This window comes from Thalassophryne amazonica, chromosome 7 (assembly GCF_902500255.1).
Source record: "Thalassophryne amazonica chromosome 7, fThaAma1.1, whole genome shotgun sequence".
Taxonomy (NCBI): domain Eukaryota; kingdom Metazoa; phylum Chordata; class Actinopteri; order Batrachoidiformes; family Batrachoididae; genus Thalassophryne; species Thalassophryne amazonica.
In genome coordinates, this window is record NC_047109.1 from 115,084,679 (window position 1) to 115,104,968 (window position 20,290).

The 20,290-nt window shown below is 42.1% G+C and overlaps 1 protein-coding gene across 1 annotated transcript in view; it reads right to left on the reverse strand.

Annotated features, from left to right (window-relative positions):
* Positions 1–1,585: 1,585 nt before the first annotated feature.
* The window catches only part of LOC117514799 (zinc finger protein 236-like), a 240,910-nt gene continuing 222,205 nt past the window's right edge, over positions 1,586–20,290 (reverse strand). The window contains exons 29-31 of the mRNA XM_034175391.1: positions 14,986–15,115; positions 10,760–10,933; positions 1,586–1,883 (exon numbers count right to left, since the gene is read on the reverse strand). Coding sequence (XP_034031282.1) covers positions 1,762–1,883; positions 10,760–10,933; positions 14,986–15,115 — 426 coding nt within the window. The 3' untranslated portion in view covers positions 1,586–1,761. The remainder of the gene's footprint in view (positions 1,884–10,759; positions 10,934–14,985; positions 15,116–20,290) is intronic.

Below are 20,290 nucleotides of genomic sequence, written 5' to 3' on the forward strand. Positions count from 1 at the left end.
TGGACCTACGTGTTTTAGCAAGTTTTACGCCAGATGCAACTCCACACTACATGGAGAAACATGGCAGGAGTGGGGTTTGAACTGGGAAACTTCTGCACTAAAACCACGTGCACTAACCATGTGAGCAACACCCCTGGTGTCAAGATGACATCTTTTCCAGGGATGTTCATGCATTTTTCACCAAGACAATGTACAACCACATTCCGCACACATTACAAAGGCAAGGCTGCAGCAGAAGAGGGTACGGAAAACTGGACTGGTCTGCCTGCAGTCCTCACATGTCCACGATACAGAATGCGAACTATAAATGCAGTGACGATAACACCACAATGTTGCACACTGCAAAACATTTGAGCAGGAAGAATGGGATAAAAAAAAAAAAACCCCTTCAAAATGCTTTATCACTTGGTATCTCAACAGCAAAATGCTTTAAGTGCTGTGAGAAGGAATGGCATCATTACAAAGTGGGAAATGTTTTAGAGTTCACACTTTTTGGAATGTGTTGTTGACCTTAAATACAGGAATGGATGAATATTAATAGATGAAATGAAGTTGACCCAAAAAAACATGAAATATTTTGGGTTAATACCATCTTCAATGAAATAAAAGTCAAAGTAAATGTAATAATCACCTGAAACTTTTTGATTTAGTGTTGTATTGTTGATTGTAGCGTTTTAAAAATGAGGTCAGACTAACATTTAAAAAGCAATGACTAGATTTCTAAGTGATAATTCAAACAGATGGAAAACTATTTTTAGGCTCAGGATGTTTATAGAATAAATGCATCAATGCAAACTGTGACACTGTAAATGTGAACGTAGCCACAGGAAAACCAGTTTCAGCTTATTCATAAAAATATCTCACAGTCTCTGGCAACTCAGTGCCATAATACTAATAAGAAATAGAAATGCCAGTTAAATTTGTAAAAAAAGAAAATTTTAATCTCAATTTATTACATTTATTACAGACAATAAAAATACAACTGCAAAAACAAATGCAAAACCCACTCGTCTGTACACCGGGTTTGTTTCTCAACAAATGCAGTAAACGTTCAAATGATTTATTCCCAACTGATACACAGTCTAACTACACTATGTACAAAAAGAACCACTGCATAGAAAATATTAACACAAAGTGTTCAGTCAACAACTTAAATGAAAGTGAAAATAATCAGCGATGCCAATCCAAGAAGTTCATCGTTGTTCTTCTTGATCTTTATGCTACCAATAAATTAACCAGCTGCTTTCCATTCGAGATGAGAGTTAAAAAATAGACCAAACTACATGATGGAATGAGTGGAAAAAAGAAGTTCTACATTAAGTGCTGTGATGGTGCTGAAGTGGCGTTCACTGCAACGACACAGACAACGTTTTTTAAAAAAGTGTCTCTTTCGAAGTAGCTTTAGGCTCTCTGAGTTCTAAGAGATGAGATCCCTGTGTTCAACGAAGCAAACCTCTCCGGACGTTATCAGGCTCATGACAGTCGGCAAGAAAACAGATGACGCTCATTAAGCCAATCACGGGGAAGCAGACCCTCCTTACTCCACCATTAATTTGGATAAACAACAGGGGGCTGGTGCGGCGGCGGTGAAGGGCCCCAGAACACAAGAGAGCAAAAACCCGTCAGAGTCACTGCAATTACAGCTTTCAGTAAGCAAATCACGCTCGGAGCTCAGCACGCGTGTTTGGCAGAGCCTTTGATACTCGTGTGTCGTGGTAAAAACTCAGCGGCGTTTTGAGCAGAGCAACTTGCCATCTGTGTTCAGGGGAAGACATTCTGCCAGACGCCAGACGACCCAGGAACCACTTCCAGGTCAAGGTCAGGTGTCGCCTCAGACTGCGGCCTCGGTTCTTCCGGACCCACTGAGATGACCTGGATCTGCCCTGGAAGATCAAATACGGGAGAAGAGTGAAAAACTTAAAAAATAAAACAAATAAAATATATCCGAGGAATTTTTTTTTTTTTTTACTTTTGCTCAAAAGATGTGAATGTAAATTTAAATAACTAATTTGTGCTGTTGAATTAATTTGTGATCATGAATTGATGCTAATAAAAAAAGATGTTAAATTACTAAATTTGTGCATCTGAATCAGAATCAGCCTTTTTTTTAAACAAAGTATCTACAAGAATAGAAGGAATTTGAGTCCAGTTTGAACTGTATGAGCAGTGTATAAATATACACCAAACACTAAATAATTCACAACAAAAAAATGTGCAAATACAAATGTGCAATAAAGAAAACATTTTTGAATTCATAATGGTGCTCAGGTGAAGAGAATTCTGTGTACACATTAAAAAAAACAACAAAACAGAAACTTTATTAATTTAATTAATTCCTCTGTGTGTTCACTGCAATGTTGCTGTGAATCTCTTGGAATTACAGTTTTATTTCAAGAAAAAAGTAGCATTTTCAGGTTCTGAAAATGGTGGTTCCACGTAGATGAAACGTATATACGATACAAAAAGTTTGTGGATACGCCTAAACTTTGTCTCCAGGTGGACGGGCCCTTAATCATCTTCTTGCTTCAGTCTTCTGGCCCCTGCAGAACTCAAGAAAACCAGCGCAGTCAAGCCCCTGATGCTCTGGACATTAAAGCTCCTGTCACTGTAGTGAAACGACAGGGGCGTTTTCATAGAAGCACAAGGGGGCGGAGCAACCAGGTAAGTAGACATTCGGGACACAGACTGTACCTCAAACAATAGTGCATGATATCCAGGCACCAAAGTGGCTTTGGTTCAATTCTTTGTTTATGTGACTAAATGTCCTTGAGCAGCCCTCAGTTGCACTGTGCACGGCGCCTCCTGCTAAAGCTCTTTGAGCATCGATTCTGAGAAGGATAAGTGCTGCAGAAATGCAGAAAATAGAACGTGATCAATGAAACCTGCATGTTGGAGCACAGTAAGGGGATGAAGTGAACGCTGATTTAAAGGCTGACAGACGCTGCACTGTCCCGTCCTGTGCACACATCACCAAGTGAAGTGAGAGTGACTGACTCTCAGAAATCATTAGAGTAGGTAAAGTGTCGGATACAGTCGTTCAAATTCCTGGCTTCACCTTCAAAATGACCTATTTTCCTACAGGGTGTAAAGAGGCGCCCAGCACTGTGCAAGTCAGAAGTGTAATTGTACTTATTCGTACGCCACCTAAATTTGGGGGTGTGGTCGGGAGCCACTGTGTGGCAATGCAGGGGGACTGCATGCAGGGGGCCACAGTGGCAATCCAGGATTTTTCCCCCAGTCAGACATATTTCCGGTTCCACTGCTTACAAAGCCTGGCATCCATGTTTTATTCAGTTGTCTTTAAAACAAAAATAATATGGTACAGTTTGCACCGCTGGACATTATTCTCCAAAAAAACAACAACAAAAAAACAAAACTAGAGCGCAAACCTCCACCAACACTAGTTTCCAATTCCACAAATTTTTACCTTGGAAAAAATTTTCAAAGTCCTGTTAGAAGTGACTTTTTATAAACTAAAATATAATACAACATATCACATTTAACACATTTAACACTGAGTGAGTTCTGTGGTCCTCTGTTTTATTGGTTTGGGGGTTTTTTTTTGGTAGAATTTATTGGTTTTATCTTTTGTATGCTGTATGTATTTATTTATCTTGCACATTTTAGTTAATTTTATTGTTAATTTTCTTATTTTTAATTTTTGACTACTGGGGTTTTATCTGTCGTGATTCTATTGTATGTGCAGCACTTTGGAACATTTTTGTTGTTAAATGTGCTATATAAATAAAGTGGATTGGATTGGATTGGACATATCAATCAAAAGGGCTTTTCAATGTGAAAATCAAATGTCCGCTAAATCCACAATACGGATCAGATGGGGATGAAACTTAGTCTATTCACTGAGAGTGACAGTTTGCACCTCATTGTCTCAAATGAGAGTGATTGGGGCACTTTTGATTAAGATATAATGTAAAATATACATTAAATGGGTTTTTCAATATTAAATTCAAATGTCCACAAAATCCACAATCCGGATCAGATCCAGTCAAACTTTGTCAGGCGATACTGAGTGTCAGTCTGCACCTCACTTTCAAATATGAGAGTGACTGGGGCACGTTTGCTTAAGATATAATGTAAAATATACATTTATATATGGCAGGCTTTAGAGGAAAGCCAGCTCCATCTCTAAAGACCTCACACACCCTGGACACCAACTGTTCATCCCCCTCCCTTCTAGAAGGAGATACAGTGCACTAGGTGCACGCACCAACAGACTACTAAACAGCTTTTACCCGCAAGCAGTCAAGTGTGTAAATCCTTCTCCTTAACTGCACCCTACGTACATCAGCACTTTTTCTCTAATAACGCACTTTATGTGAGTCTGCATCAGCATACATCCAGCATCTGTTGTATGTACAGTCATTTGTGGTAATTTGTATTTTACAGTAGGACATGTGCTGTAGTCTACATTTACCAATTTAACAAAAAAAAATTTAAAAAAAATGCAAATGTCAAATTCAAGTCACTTTTAGGAGTTGTAACAAAAGAGTAACTTCAAATCTCACTGTGCTACATGCAGCTATATTGTGATGTGTCGACGTACATAATGCAAACAGACGTATTTAAGTAATCAATCATTATTACACTGGCACAGCGCCCCGGCCCTAAATCTCACAATAACACACGCTTGTGTTTTGCACAAAGTTAATTAAAGACAAACTAAGGCTTGAGTATCAACTGTGATTGTGGAAAAAGTTCTGACATGAGCCTGAGGAAGTGCTGATGCACAAAGTTGCAACGTCTTCAAAGGACAGAGCCAGTGGCAACATGATCACAGCTTTCAATGTCAAGAACACGATCTTCAATAAACCTTTCAATGCATGTCAACGAAAGAGATAAACGCCCTGGAGATAAAGCGTTCACACTGCGGGGCTTGCTGTTAACGGATCATCTGAAGTGTCCTCATGAGGAGATACAACCATAAAGACGTCCAAATGAAAGACGCAGCACAGAGGAACGCTGACTTACATCTTTAAATGGAAATACACTTTAAATGGAAATGTAACCTCGACTTATGACAAAAAAGGTCTCTCTCTCACACACACACACACACACACACACACACACACACACACACACACACACACACACACACACACACACACACACACACACACACACACACACAAGGTAGAACATTTCTGATGATGATGATAATACTGGTGCCAATAATGCTCAAACTCAAGACTCCATGAAAGGGACATTCGACTTTCCACACATATTGAGTGTAAACAGGACATTTGTTTGGACAGCAGGTCACAAACGAGTCAGTTATATGAAAGTGTGTGTGTGTGTGTGTGTGTGTGTGTGTGTGTGTGTGTGTGTGTGTGTGTGTGTGTGTGTGTGTGTGTGTGTGTGTGTGTGTGTGTGTGCGTGTAAATAGATGACTGTGTGAGCGCGGACCCTCCAGAGAAATAAGGATTTCTGAGCTGAAACGAGTCAGTTTTCATGTATTTTTTATAAATGACGTTCAAACACAAACTTAAAACTCATATTTCTCCACGAGGGAATCAAACCCACAGGCTCAGGAGGTAAACTGCAGTTTTACACAATAACGTGAGGGAGTTCACCGATCTGCTGTCGGCTAAATCACATTTCACTGACAAGATTTAATTGTTGTTTCCGTGTGCTTCAGAGAGATGACTGCAGCGGATGAATGATGAATGAAGACTGAAGACTGCAGCACTGGGTGAAGGATTTGAAAACACATAAAGGATGCTCACGGATTGGTATTTGGGGTATTATGTGGGGGTGGGATCAGAAGTGGGGAGTGTCCTATTTAACTGACTGATCAGACATCAATGACATCACTGGTTTATTAGTGCAGGTTGTTTGGTTTGGACTCATGGCGTCCTGGAGATCTTTCTGCAGTCCATCACTGTGAACACTGGGGTTAGCGGCAACATTTATATTATTGTACATTCTAACAATTCTGTTTTGTTTTTGTCATGCCAACCATGCTGTATGGACCTGAGGCCTGGACCACCTAACGCTGCCGTCTGCAGACCCTCGAGCAATTGTCCCCCGCATCAGGAGGAAAGACGACCGTACCAACATCAGCGTCCTGGCTGAAGCCAAACGCCAGAGCATAGAGTGTGTCATCATCAAGAACCAGCTTCAGTGGGTGGGTCACACCATTAGGATAGATGACAAGCCAACGTCCCAAGCAGATCTTCTACTCACAGCTGAGCAAAGAAAAATGGTCCAGAGGAGGACAGAAGAAATGCTGCATGGACCTCCTGAACCGCAACCTCAAGAGTTGCTCCATGTTTGGGGATGACCAACTGATCTATTATTGGATGTTGCTTGTTTGCCATCATAGGACGGGTGCGTTGGTAGCACACGCCGCAGAGCAGTAACACAGCTTGGTGGAGCCCATTGGCAACTCAAGATTTGTGACTAGGGATCGACCGATCATCAGCCCAGATGATAATTGGTCTATGCCTATCCATGACATCAGACAACATCACCTATATAAATTTGACGTATCTCTGTAAATGCGTCACTTGCTACTGGTACATCAGAGTAGGTGGTGCGTCCAGTCAAGCCTCTGACGTTGGCCATCGGAGGCTGGTGGAGAGCAATGGAGCAATAATGGCGTATTAGCAGAGGTGATATAGCAAAGCTCAACTCCTGCCAGTGTTTAAGCATGAATGTCAAAGATTTTAAGCATGCTGTAAACGATGAACATCAGCATTGCCCGACTGACAATGACTTAGCTTTAGCGGGGGTCTGGCGGACACTGGCGCAAGGCTAATTGTCAGAGTGTGAATGGGCTGAAATCCAATCATAGGTGGATGTACATATCTGCATACATCTTACTTTTTGTGCATGAGATTGATGTAGTAAATTAAGTTTCAATCATAGTCAGTGACTTTAAAACATTTTTGTATCCATCCCCCAACTTAGCTAAGGTAAACTGGCTGTAAAAGTGATTATTATATTCAGTATGTCCAATTATTTATGCCCTCTGAAAATGAAGGAACTGTGTATAAAAATGGCTGCAATTCCTAAATGTGATGTTTTTGTTGAACCCTTTGAATTAAAGCTGAATGTCAATGATATTGAATGTTTTGGAAAGACAAAAATCAAAACTGAAGAAGAACAACAAGTACAACAACAAGGAGAAGAGAGAAGAAAGAGAAGAGCAAGAAGGAGAAGTACAACAAGGAGAAGAACAAGGAAAAAACAAGAAGAGATAAAACCTGGGGGTCAAATTTGACCCCCACCTCTGCTTTGACAATCATGTCACCTCCATCTGTAAAACTGCCTTCTTTCACCTCCGTAATATCTCCAAACTTCGCTCTTCTCTTTCCCCCCCTGCTGCAGAGAAGCTCGTCCATGCCTTTGTCTCCACCAGGCTGGACTACTGTAATGCGATCCTCATCGGGATCTCTGGCAGGAGCATTCAAAAGCTCCAGTATGTCCAAAACAGCGCTGCCAGGGTCCTGATGAGGGTGCGCAGGCACGAGCACATCACCCCCAGTCTTCACTCCCTCCACTGGCTCCCCATTCACTGCCGTATTTAATACAAAGTCCTCCTGCGCACTCATCACTGTCTCCACGGTGTGGCCCCCACTTACCTCACTGAACTGCTCACACCACACACTTCAACTAGGACCCGGTCAGGCCAACAGCACTGTCTAGCCGTGCCCAGGACACGGCTCAAGACCATGGGTGACAGGGCCTTCTCAGTGGCTGCTCCCCATCCATGGAACACCCTCCCAGACCACCTCAGGGCTCCACAGACCGTGGATGCTTTTAAAAAAGGACTCAAAACCTACCTTTTTACTCTGGCCTTTAGCTAAATAACTGCTGCTGTTTTATCGTTCTTATTTTGATTTTATTATTACTGTTTTATTGCTTTTACATTGATTTATAGTCTTCTGTGTTCTTCTGTTTTATACTGTAGCACTTTGGGATTTGGTGTCAAATGTAAAGTGCGTTACAAATAAAATTTATTATTATTATTATTATTATTATAAAAAGACAAAGAAGAACAACAACAACAAGGAGAAGAAGACAAAGAACAACAACAACAACAAGGAGAAAAAGAAGAAGAGAGAAGAAGAACAACAACAAGGAGAAGAATAAGAAGAAGGAGAAAAACAAGGAGAAGAAGAACATCACTACCACCACACAGGGGCGTCTCAGAACAGCTGCAGTATAGTTACAGTCCATACTGATATGTGAATCTTGATAACATTAACAGAAAAAGGATTTTGAAGAAGAAAACTGGGGAAAAAATGTGTAATTGTACACGTTTGTTTTCAGCACTATGGGACAAATATCACAAACTGCACTTGGAAGCCAAGAAAATAGACGTCATTAGCGTGAATACAAAAGAACAGTAAAACACCCTCAGTTCTCACAACATACGCCTTTCCCCAAACTTTATATCTCAAATTAAACCAAACCTCTGTGATTTATGAACATGCCGCAGAGGAAACGGCGTGTGGGCAGAAACATGGTTTTGTGTTTCCAATGAAATTATTCCCATCATGTAATATTAACGCTAACGACTCCCACGCTGCTATTTCTCCTCCTTTACGGTCATTACCATTTAAAATTACACAGATATTTAATATCTGGAGTTGACAAATATACAAACCTACAAAGGTTTTTTTGCAATAATATCTGTCAGCTGGATACATTCAGTCACATCCAGTCATAAAACAAAAAACAAAAACTAATAAAGATAAACTCACTGAATACGACGAACTTTAACATAATGCAATAATGCTTTTGAATGCAACATAATGCATTCATTCAACTTTTTATTCAGTCAAATAAACTGTTTTTTTTTTCTATCTGAGAAGTTGTTCTCTTCACAGTACTCTGCAAAAGTTTCAGGCAACCCATAATTTTGTTTCCAATGTAGTGCTCAATTTTACTTCTTGTTTCTCTCCCCCATTAGAATATCAAAAATACTCTAGTTTGATGTTTCCAAACACTCCTGTTCCAATGGGAGCAAAAACAAAAGTGTTGCATTTATATTTCTGTTCAGTGTATAAACACACACACACACACACACACACACACACACACACACACACACACACACACACACACACACACACACACACACACACACACACACACATTTAAATAATGTTGCATATCTCATTACTTTGCAAAACGTTTTAAGCCCAATAGCTGTCTAAAACCATTTGCACACTGCAGCATATCAGTGCATGTGATTGTAAAAATGTAATAAATGTCTCACTGGGATGGATCCAATAACCACACAGGGAGCTGAACTTAGAACACAGACGGACAATCAATACACAGACAATATTAGGGATGTGAGGAATGAATTATACAGTTTTTACTGAGGCCAAACTATGGCCATCAGGTACTACGAAGGCTTTGCACCCATCCGTCCGGCTGTCCGTCCATCTATCTGTCCATCTGTCTGTCTGTCTGTCCGTCCATCCATCTATCTGTCCAACTGTCTGTCTTTCTGTAAGTCTCTCTGTCCATCTGTTTATCCGCCGTCCGTCCATCTATCTGTTCATATGTAAGTCTCTCTGTCCATCTGTCTGTCTGTCCGTCAGTCTGTCCATCTGTCGCTCTGTAAGTCTCTCTGTCCATCTGTCCGTACTCAGTATACATCCAGTCCTATTACTATTACAGACCTTGGACAGTTCAAACATGGCTAATCTTGACCCATTTTAAGAGGTCAAATGGTCACATTCTGTTTCCCATTTTTATGCTCATGTGGTCGGGGTATAAGGTGTAGCGCATGGCCTTGATTCGCCCTAACTAAATAAATACATTAATGCTGTCTCAACAAAAACCTGAGGTTTTGGGGAGCCCTTGGGGAGCCCTTGCCTTTTTATCAGTGAATTTTTCAGTCACTATGAATTACATGACATTATAATGGCTTCACGTCAGAATCTGAGTTTCTCCAGGCCAGAAGAACCCAAATTTTACGATTTCACCCAAGGCCAGAACCTCTCCACACTGCCAGAGGACCTTCCCCATGATAACACGTGGCCATAAAACTTTGTCTTGACAATCAGCTATTATCTTTAGGTCTAAATGAAGAAAGACATTCTTTAAAAATAAAAGAATTGCATCAGTATTATTTTATTCATATATATAAAGACTTTTAATGTTTGTATTGATTAATCAAATTAAATGCTTTGCATATAATCATTCCATTTTATTGACATGTGCTCCTGGTTACTGATGTGTGTTTAAGTGTGATCTTTCTGCATTATCAATATGTTGATGGTGAAGTATTCTGTTTCTCCAAAGGATGTGTTTAAGTGACAATTAATAATGTGTATCCATTCAAGTCTCTTAGAACAATATAATACCAAAATAGTTAATGTGTTTAAATAGTTGAATCATTTTGGTCTGCCCTGTTTTCTGAGGTTACACACCCTAAATGGGCAGAGTTTGTTGACGTCATTCCCCCTTAAAAAGTTAGAACAGAGGCCTCTCCTGCCTTTCTCTTCTCTCTTGCCTCTCTCTTCCGCCACTTCGCTTCTTGCAACTCTCTTCCTTTCTTTGAAAGGCTTGATTATTTTTGGGTCAACAAGGCCCCATGCTAAGCTAACCTAGCTGAAGCTACCACGTGGCATTCATTCTTTGTTTTATTCTTGTCTCAATTTTTGAGAACTTTAACCTGACACTTTAAGGTGCGGCAAGTCTTTTGAATTTTTAAGAGAAGTGTGTGTGTGTGTGTGTGTGTGTGTGTGTGTGTGTGTGTGTGTGTGTGCACGCTCACCGTAGCCGTGCGCTCTCTTCATGTGGTGCTTCATGTTGCTCTTCTGCGTAAAGCGGATGCTGCACACCTCACATTTGAAGGGCTTCTTGCCTGTGTGTTTGACCATGTGCACCTGCAGCGCGCTCTTCTGATTGAAGGCCTTTTCACACTGACTGCACTTAAAGGGTCGCTCGCCTGCACCAAAACACAAACCCAACTCACGTTCACCATCTTCAACAGCACAACCAGATCGAACATTTACCCGACAGACAAAAGTGCTGCAGACAAATAAACCTGTAAACAAACTGTCATCATCATTCCAAACTCGGGTCAGAGAGCAATAACTCAGAACATCTTGAGCTCAACATGTCTGATAACATTTACCCCATTATGTGCATTCATTTTTGAGGTGCAGACACAAATAATAATTTAAAAAAATAAACATAGACTACATGAACCCAAACTGACCATAACCTTAACAATGACAAGTGACATGCTTTTGCAGACAAAATACAAGCCAGTGATTTTTAACCTTTGACCTTTTGACCCCAAAATTCACAGTCTTCTTGAGGGGTCACCATGCCTAAAATGCATACAAAGTTTGAAGACAATCAAGCAATGAGGGTAGAAGATATTGCCCTCACAGGGTTTTTGCAAAGTATGCTCCAGTGACCTTGACCTTTAACCCCAACGCCAATGACAGCTGGGCCAGTACAGTTGAAATCATCTCACTCACAAGTGAAATGCTGCCTGACTGACTGAGTGACATCGTGCACATAGTGACTTTCAAGTTACCGTTCCAGGGTCCAGACCCAGAATCTACAGCCAGACCTCCATCTAGCACAGGAGGTTTTACAGCTTGGACCTTCTGACCGCTGTGCCGCTCTCATCGCGGCCTGAGGAACTTTGGAACAATCTGGATTTCTTATTGAGATATACGTCGCAACATTTTACTGGAAGTGATGATGCTCCCCACATGTTCTGTGGACTTGGACGCTGTGAAAACAGGACCATAAAAACATCGGGGGGAGATTAAAACATTGACCTGCACCAGGAAAAGTGATCCTTCAACAGCATCACTCTTCCCCCTCCAGCAAGAAAAAAAAAAAAAAAACCATTTTATTTAGCCACAGATCTTGTCGACTCGGCGAGAACATAAAAATCAGCACCTCCATTTGTACCGTTGACGTTCGGCCATAAAAGGCTTTATTTTTCCATTTCATTTTCCACCTACATGTTATAACACAGTTCAAAATGGCTTTAAAAATCCTGTGGAAGCCAAAAGTGTGTTTCGTCTTTATAGCAAAGACATTTCTGAGGGGGCGTGAGCGGGCGGGGCGGCATCGCTGTGACTGTGAAGAACGCCGCCCGGCGCTCGGCTGGACTTCAAGTGCTCGTCTCCGTTTGTGCTCCCTGTAACTCATCAACTTGCTCTTCGATTGTTCCTGCACATTTATTCAATCCAGGTGTTATTTCCTCAGGTGCACTGCAGGGAGGAGCACAGGGACTGTGGGGTTCACACTTCCCTGTCTTCTTGTTGAACCACATCTGGGTGCGACTGGGCTGTAGTGGGACATATGTGGTCAACATGAGACCCATCTGGAATCCAGAACTTACAGGGGCTACAAATGGACCAACATGAGAATGGTAGCGGTGTGGCAGAGTTTGACATATATCAGAGTTTGGGTCACAGACTGAAGGAACCCCTTGTGCCATCACCCATATGTGTTCTGAAGGGATACCTGAGAAGTCGGCCCCAGATGTGAACTGGACCAGGGACTAACACTACCCCGGGCTGAGTTCTCCTGTTATCTTCTGAAGCTCAAATAGGGCAGGACCAAATGGCACCATCTTGGCAGTGTCTGATTCCACCCAACACCCAACCAATCCATAAATGGTAAAATAAGCTAAGGCTTACAAGCTAACTTTGGTACGGGTGTTTGAGCCTCCTACTTTTGTGGACTGGGTTGTGATTTTGAAAACGAGCCAGTTGACTGCAGGTATTACAACGTATGACCAGCATAATGTCCTAGTAATCATTACACCATCAGTGGACCTAATGTTAACAAGCTAACTGCTATTTAGCCATCACCGGCTTCTCTGATGGTCAGTTAGACACTCAAAAGACAAACACAGTTGAGTCCAAAGGTGCAAGCAGCCTCTGCTAGCAGGGCCTTGATACCATCACAAACCACACCCCAAATTATTCACAACTTAATTTCTTAAAATATCTTAAATTGATAAGCTTTTTGCTAAAGCTTATAGTTAGGGCTGGATTAGGTGACCCTGAACCATCCCTTAGTTATGCTGCTATAGACGTAGACTGCTGGGGGGTTCCCATGATGCACTGTTTCTTTCTCTTTTTGCTCTGTATGCACTCTGCATTTAATCATTAGTGATCGATCTCTGCTCCCCTCCACAGCATGTCTTTTTCCTGGTTCTCTCCCTCAGCCCCAACCAGTCCCAGCAGAAGACTGCCCCTCCCTGAGCCTGGTTCTGCTGGAGGTTTCTTCCTGTTAAAAGGGAGTTTTTCCTTCCCACTGTAGCCAAGTGCTTGCTCACAGGGGGTCGTTTTGACCGTTGGGGTTTTACATAATTATTGTATGGCCTTGCCTTACAATATAAAGCGCCTTGGGGCAACTGTTTGTTGTGATTTGGCGCTATATAAAAAAAAAATTGATTGATTGATTGATTGATAAGCTATATATGTCTTTAAACAAAACATCATGAACAGAGAAATGAGCTATGGAGACAAAAACTGTTTATGTCTGCTGTAAACAGCATTTTAACATGGGGGTCTTGTGTGTGGGCCGCCAGAAGAGGAGGTACTGCTGGCCCACCACCAGAGGGCGCCCTGCCTGAAGTGCGGGCTTCAGCCACGAGAGGGCGCTGCCGCCTACAGGAACAGCCACGGTGACAGCTGTCACTCATCAACCATGACAACTGTCACCGATCATCCGCATCTCACCTGGAATAAAAGCAGGAAGACACCTCCACCACATCGCCGAGATATTGACTTCAGTGAGAGGTAATATTCTCAGCCGTTTAACTGACTGTGTTTAGTCTGAACTCATTTTTGCAGCTGTTTTTCCTGTGGAGTGCATTGACTGGAGATTGGCGTGACCGGCGACAGCTTCGCTTCACACCCCGCCAGATAAGTGCTTGTGACAGGAGCTGCACGTGTGAATCGGAGGTGGAGGTGGAATTCCCACCATTATTGTTACTGGGTGTACACACACCCACACTTGACTGTCTTTGTTTTCCCACCAGCAGTACCAGATCCGACACGCTGAGACGGTGGCCACCTGGGGACTTCAGGACTTGGCGGCTCCAGTATCCCTCGGGTTCGGTGGCGGTGGAAATCGTGTGGTTCCGGTTCGTCTCCAGACGGGCGTCTCCTATCGTCGAGCCTGCCCACACGACACCTTTATTGATTGACTTGTATTCATTCTGTAATCTGCTGTGTTTGGTTGTGGCATTCACAACAGTAAAGTGTTCACATTTAACTCCTTCTATTGTCCGTTCATTTACGCCCCCTGTTGTGGGTCCGTGTCACTACACTTTCCCAACAGGTCTTTGGGATTTTTGGCGCCCACCTTAAGTGACCATTCAGGGAACTGCACGATTTACCACTTCCACTTTGCCTTTATTTTTCAGTACTGGACTTTGGGACTGTGTGAAAACTGGAGACTGTCAGTTCAAATCAAGTCATCCAGAGATGCTTCACAGGGGTTAGGGTCTAACTTCACCCGCCCCCTGAGCAAGTACACTGGCAACAGTGGACAGGAAATCTCCCTCAGGCATTTTTTGATTGTGGGGAGAAACCTGAAGCTGTCATATTTCAGGGACTGCTCCTCTGTCAACATAAACACAAGTTTTTACAATTTTAGTCCATTTTATTGTGAATCTGGTCTTCAAACCTTGGTTCTTGTCAGCCATTGGTCATTGTGATTAATATACTCTTTATGTATGTTGTTGTTTAGGTGCAACATTTCTGTCTCTGTATGTCTAGACGACAGTTCCTTGCTGTGCATGTTTTATTTCATCGTTTTGCTTTTTAACAGTTCGGCCAAACCAGATGGTCACCTCACTGAGTCTGGTCTGCTTGAGGTTTCCAACCATATTAAAAAACACAGAGGGAGGGTTTTTTTTTTCTTACCGATTACACGCTATGGCAGTGAGTAAAGTTTAAACCTTATGTTGTGATCTGATGCGAAATAATTACATTTACTGGCCTGTTGTCGTACCTGTGTGTGTCCGGTTGTGTCTCTCCAGCTGGCTGCGCTTGGCGAAGGCCTTTGCACAGGATGTGCAGTTGAAGACTTTGGGTTTCTGGGAGCTGGGTGACGGGCCTGGCTGGTGCACTCGTTCATGTTCCTATAAAGAGGTCCAGATATAATATTTGTGAATATATTTTCCTCTACACAACAACAACAACAAGATCTATTCTAGCCGAGCAGATGGCTGCTGGAACAATGCAGCTGAACAGACTGAGAATGAAACCATCTCTCTGTGTGAGTTAGAAAAACCCAACAACAAAGGTTTTGATCAAAACACTGTGACAGGAATTTGCCACTTTCATTTTCTCAAAATGGTAATCTGTCAGTAATTCACTACACTGACAAAAAAAAACAACCCCCGTGCTTAAAGAACACAAAAACGTCTGTGGCATCAAAGACATTGGCAAGGAAATGAAATGAGCAGCAAGCCAACAAGTTAGCAGGAGGATGAGGTCCTAGTACCCATGGACACGAAGACAATAAGTGCTATGACAATCTAATTTCTTGACCTTTGCCAAAAAGAATTCTTTCACTGCAATTTTGGGCTCAACTTTCATTGACATACCAAGCTTGGTAGAAATCAGCAAAAGGACCTGGGAGGAGTAGACCAACGGACAGACACGACCTTTGACTCCAGTGATTGACTTTGACAAATCCGATCGTACTGAACCTTACTGGAACTTACTCACTGCCAGAACCTACCTCCATATATGTGCAAGATTTGGTACAAATCAGACGGAAACTCAAATTTTTACCTTTAACCAGAATGACCTTGACCCCAACGACTTATCTTTGGTATCTGACCTTCATTTAATTTAATAAATATATATGTAGCACCAAATCCCAGTAAAGCTACCTCAAGGCACTTCACATAAGGAAGGTCTAACCTTACTGGAATTGACCTTGATGGGCAATTTCAGAACCTACTTGCATATGTCTGCCAAATTTGATGCAAACAGTAACATTTGACCTTTGTCCCAATAACAGACCTTCGGTAAATTTGGTTAATGCTGGGCAATTACAGACTCCACTGCCACGTTTGGTCAACATTGGAATTTTGGTGTTTGATCTCAAGGACAATTCCCAAAGTTAATTCTTTAACAGCAATTTCAGGATAGTCTTTATTGACAGAACAAGATTAGTAGAAATAAACAAAAAGACTTGGATGGAGTCAGCCAACAGACAGACCAGTGACTGATGTTTGGTAAATTTGATTACACCTGGGCAATTCCGGAACCTATCTCCGTATGTGTGCCACATTTGGTGCAAATTACAGTACAAAAGTACATTTTTACCTTTGACCCAAATGACCCTGACCACAATGACTGATCTTTGTCACTTTGAGCTCGCTGGACAATTCCTGAACCTCCCTGCAAGTTTGTTTATGGAGGAAGATACATAAAAAAATTGACATTGACCACATGACCACAATAACGCCTTGTGACGAACCGGTGTCCTGTCCATGCTGTACCCTGCCTCACACCCTATGACTGCAGGGATAGGCTCCAGCTCCCCCCTCCACCGGTGACCCTTAATTGGAGCAAACGAGTATAGAAAATGTATGGACGCATGTCCACAATAATTGTGGCTGTTGCCAAACAAAGCTTTTAAGTACAATTCTTGTTCCCCTCATAACATAGGGGAATTAAAAGACAACGGTTGCTCAAATTATAGTATGAGTAAGAGTCTGCATGATCTTTTCATCTTGAATCATCTTTCTTTTATCAAAGACACACACACACACACACACACGGAGTGTTCCAGTGAGCCAAGAGGTCTTTTAATTACCTATTGATTCTGTAAACGCTGAACGAAATTAAAAAAAAAAAAAACTACTTTAATCCTGCAGCTGTATTATGACATTCACACAATACAACAAATAAAGAAATACAAATTGCAGACAGCATTGAGTCCTATTCAGGACACACACTGTGCAGCCCGCAAAAGTAAGAGTGATTTAATAGAAACACACAAAAGCTTCCGAAACAATACGTTTTTGTGCGTTTCTATTAAATCACTCTTACTTTTGTAATATAAAAAACAGACAAGAATCCAAGAACCTAGAGGATGATGGTCTAACTGTGGAGGTAGTGTTTATTCAAAAAGCCTTTGGGTGCCTTTGGGCCAAGGTAGTACTCAACAGATTTCAGCAAGAAAAAACCCAAAGTATCAGGTCTGGTCTGGGATGAGGCGCTGGTGCCACACGTCACAACACATCACCACATCCAAAACACCACAGAACACCACGAGTCCTAGAGAACATCCACCCAGGCAGAGAACCGGCCAGCCAAACCTCACGAAAGTAACCACCTCTCTGCTGTAGCCGGGTGAAGTCTGGGCATCCCAGTGTAACAGTATAGCTTCCCCCCCGGATATCTTCCACCCCACAGTGGAAATCTCCCCCCCCCACCCCACCCCCCGACAGGCAACATTCCAACATTCCACTCTTGGAATTAACTCCAAAATGAGTTTAGACTGACTAGACTAGTTTAGACTGAATGAGTTTAGACTTAGCTAGTGCCACTTAACACTTTTAAATCTCTCTTGGTGGCTCTTGAAACAAAGTCTCTGAACTGTAGATGTTTTACCTGATTGTATTATCTCATTCAAGTGTCTGTTTTCTATGTAAATGTAACTGTGTGTGTAACTCTGCCCTGCCTCTTGGCCAGGATACTCTTGAAAAAGAGATTCTTAATCTCAATGAGTTTTATCCTGGTTAAATAAAGGTTTAAAAAAATCCTACAGGGCAGCACTGATTAACCCAAACCTTGATAAGGCCCAATCACGATAGAGCAACCTTTAAACTCTATATTTCATGGATGTTTTACGGTCCCAGATGAAGGCATTTGATTGATGGTGAACAATATTGGTATTCTTTCTGTATGTATCTATAGCTATCTACAATAGTGTAGCAGAACAGGAAGAATATCATATGTGTTTTAGGATATTTGAAATGATCACTGATGGATAATTTTACCTCGAATACTGGGTGCACCACCTATGACTGAATGATGTTATAACAAGGTTATAATACCACTGATTTTAGGGTCAGTCAATAGGAAATATTAAAATCAGTCTAATCTTCAGGAGTAAGTTCTGCAGGTCAGATCCGACAGCCTCTGTAAAACCATACAAAATCCCAGACAACTTCACACGTTTAAGATATTTATTTAACTCAGGCAGGAGTTAAATAACAGGACATATCACAGTAAGCAATTTCATGATGACGAGATTCAATGAGCAATGATTATATGATGTTAAGATAATTTGGTTTTGTAGTGGGAGTTTAATGAGTGAAATTCGTCCTAATCAGCAGAGAAGTTACTTTGTACACTCAACAAAAATATAAACGCAACACTTTTGGTTTTGCTCCCATTTTGTATGAGATGAACTCAAAGATCTAAAACTTTTTCCACATACACAATATCACCATTTCCCTCAAATATTGTTCACAAACCAGTCTAAATCTGTGACAGTGAGCACTTCTCCTTTGCTGAGATAATCCATCCCACCTCACCGGTGTGCCATATCAAGATGCTGATTAGACACCATGATTAGTGCACAGGTGTGCCTTAGACTGCCCACAATAAAAGGCCACTCTGAAAGGTGCAGTTTTATCACACAGCACAATGCCACAGATGTCGCAAGATTTGAGGGAGCGTGCAGTTGGCATGCTGACAGCAGGAATGTCAACCAGAGCTGTTGCTCGTGTAATGAATGTCCATTTCTCTACCATAAGCCGTCTCCAAAGGCGTTTCAGAGAATTTGGCAGTACATCCAACCAGCCTCACAACCGCAGACCACGTGTAACCACACCAGCCCAGGACCTCCACATCCAGCATGTTCACCTCCAAGATTGTCTGAGACCAGCCACTCGGACAGCTGCTGAAACAATCGGTTTGCATAACCAAAGAATTTCTGCACAAACTGTCAGAAACCATCTCAGGGAAGCTCATCTGCATGCTCGTCGTCCTCATCGGGGTCTCGACCTGACTCCAGTTTGTCGTCGTAACCGACTTGAGTAGGTAAATGCTCACATTCGCTGGCGTTTGGCACGTTGGAGAGGTGTTCTCTTCACGGATGAATCCCGGTTCACACTGTCCAGGGCAGATGGCAGACAGCGTGTGTGGCGTAGTGTGGGTGAGCATGTTGCAGCAGGGTAATGCACGGCCCCATGTTGCAAGGATCTGTACACAATTCTTTGAAGCTGAAAATGTCCCAGTTCTTGCATGGCCGGCATACTCACCGGACATGTCACCCATTGAGCATGTTTGGGATGCTCTGGACCGGTGTATACGACAGCGTGTACCAGTTCCTGCCAATATCCAGCAACTTCGCACAGCCATTGAAGAGGAGTGGACCAACATTCCACAGGCCACAATTGACAACCTGATCAACTCTATACGAAGGAGATGTGTTGCACTGCATGAGGCAAATGGTGGTCACACCAGATACTGACTGGTATCCCCCCCCAATAAAACAAAACTGCACCTTTCAGAGTGGCCTTTTATTGTGGACAGTCTAAGGCACACCTGTGCACTAATCATGGTGTCTAATCAGCATCTTGATATGGCACACCTGTGAGGTGGGATGGATTATCTCAGCAAAGGAGAAGTGCTCACTATCACAGATTTAGACTGGTTTGTGAACAATATTTGAGGGAAATGGTGATATTGTGTATGTGGAAAAAGTTTTAGATCTTTGAGTTCATCTCATACAAAATGGGAGCAAAACCAAAAGTGTTGCGTTTATATTTTTGTTGAGTGTATTTATTAACATGAGAGAAGATTAATGATTTTGTTGGATAGAGCTTACTTTGGAGGCGCTGTGCAGATCGGTGTCCGTAGGTCAGGTGCTGGAACTGTCTCCCTTTTCAGTCGATGATCAGTCCGTCCACAGCTGTTTCAGGGACCTTGACAAAGAGGCTCCGCCGGTCAACCCGCCCAGTTTCGTTGGTTACCGGGGACGCTTTCCGTTGTTATGCTGTGACTTGAGGTGGCGGTTCAAATCGCTGTTGATGTCTCAGCTGACCTGGATGTTTTTATCTCTGCAGTGCTCATAGTCTGGGCCGTCAGAGTAAAAGTTTGAGCGTCTTTATTCTCTATCAAAAAAAATCCAAAATTTGTCTTTCATCGTCATCTGTGAGAGCCAGGTCAAATCAAAAACTCAATACAAAAATAGTTGACTTTATGAGAAAAATGTTCACAAGAGGAATTTGGAGTTTAAGAAGAAAAAGGTTTTAATTTGAAAAATCAAAAAAGGAAGTTAAATG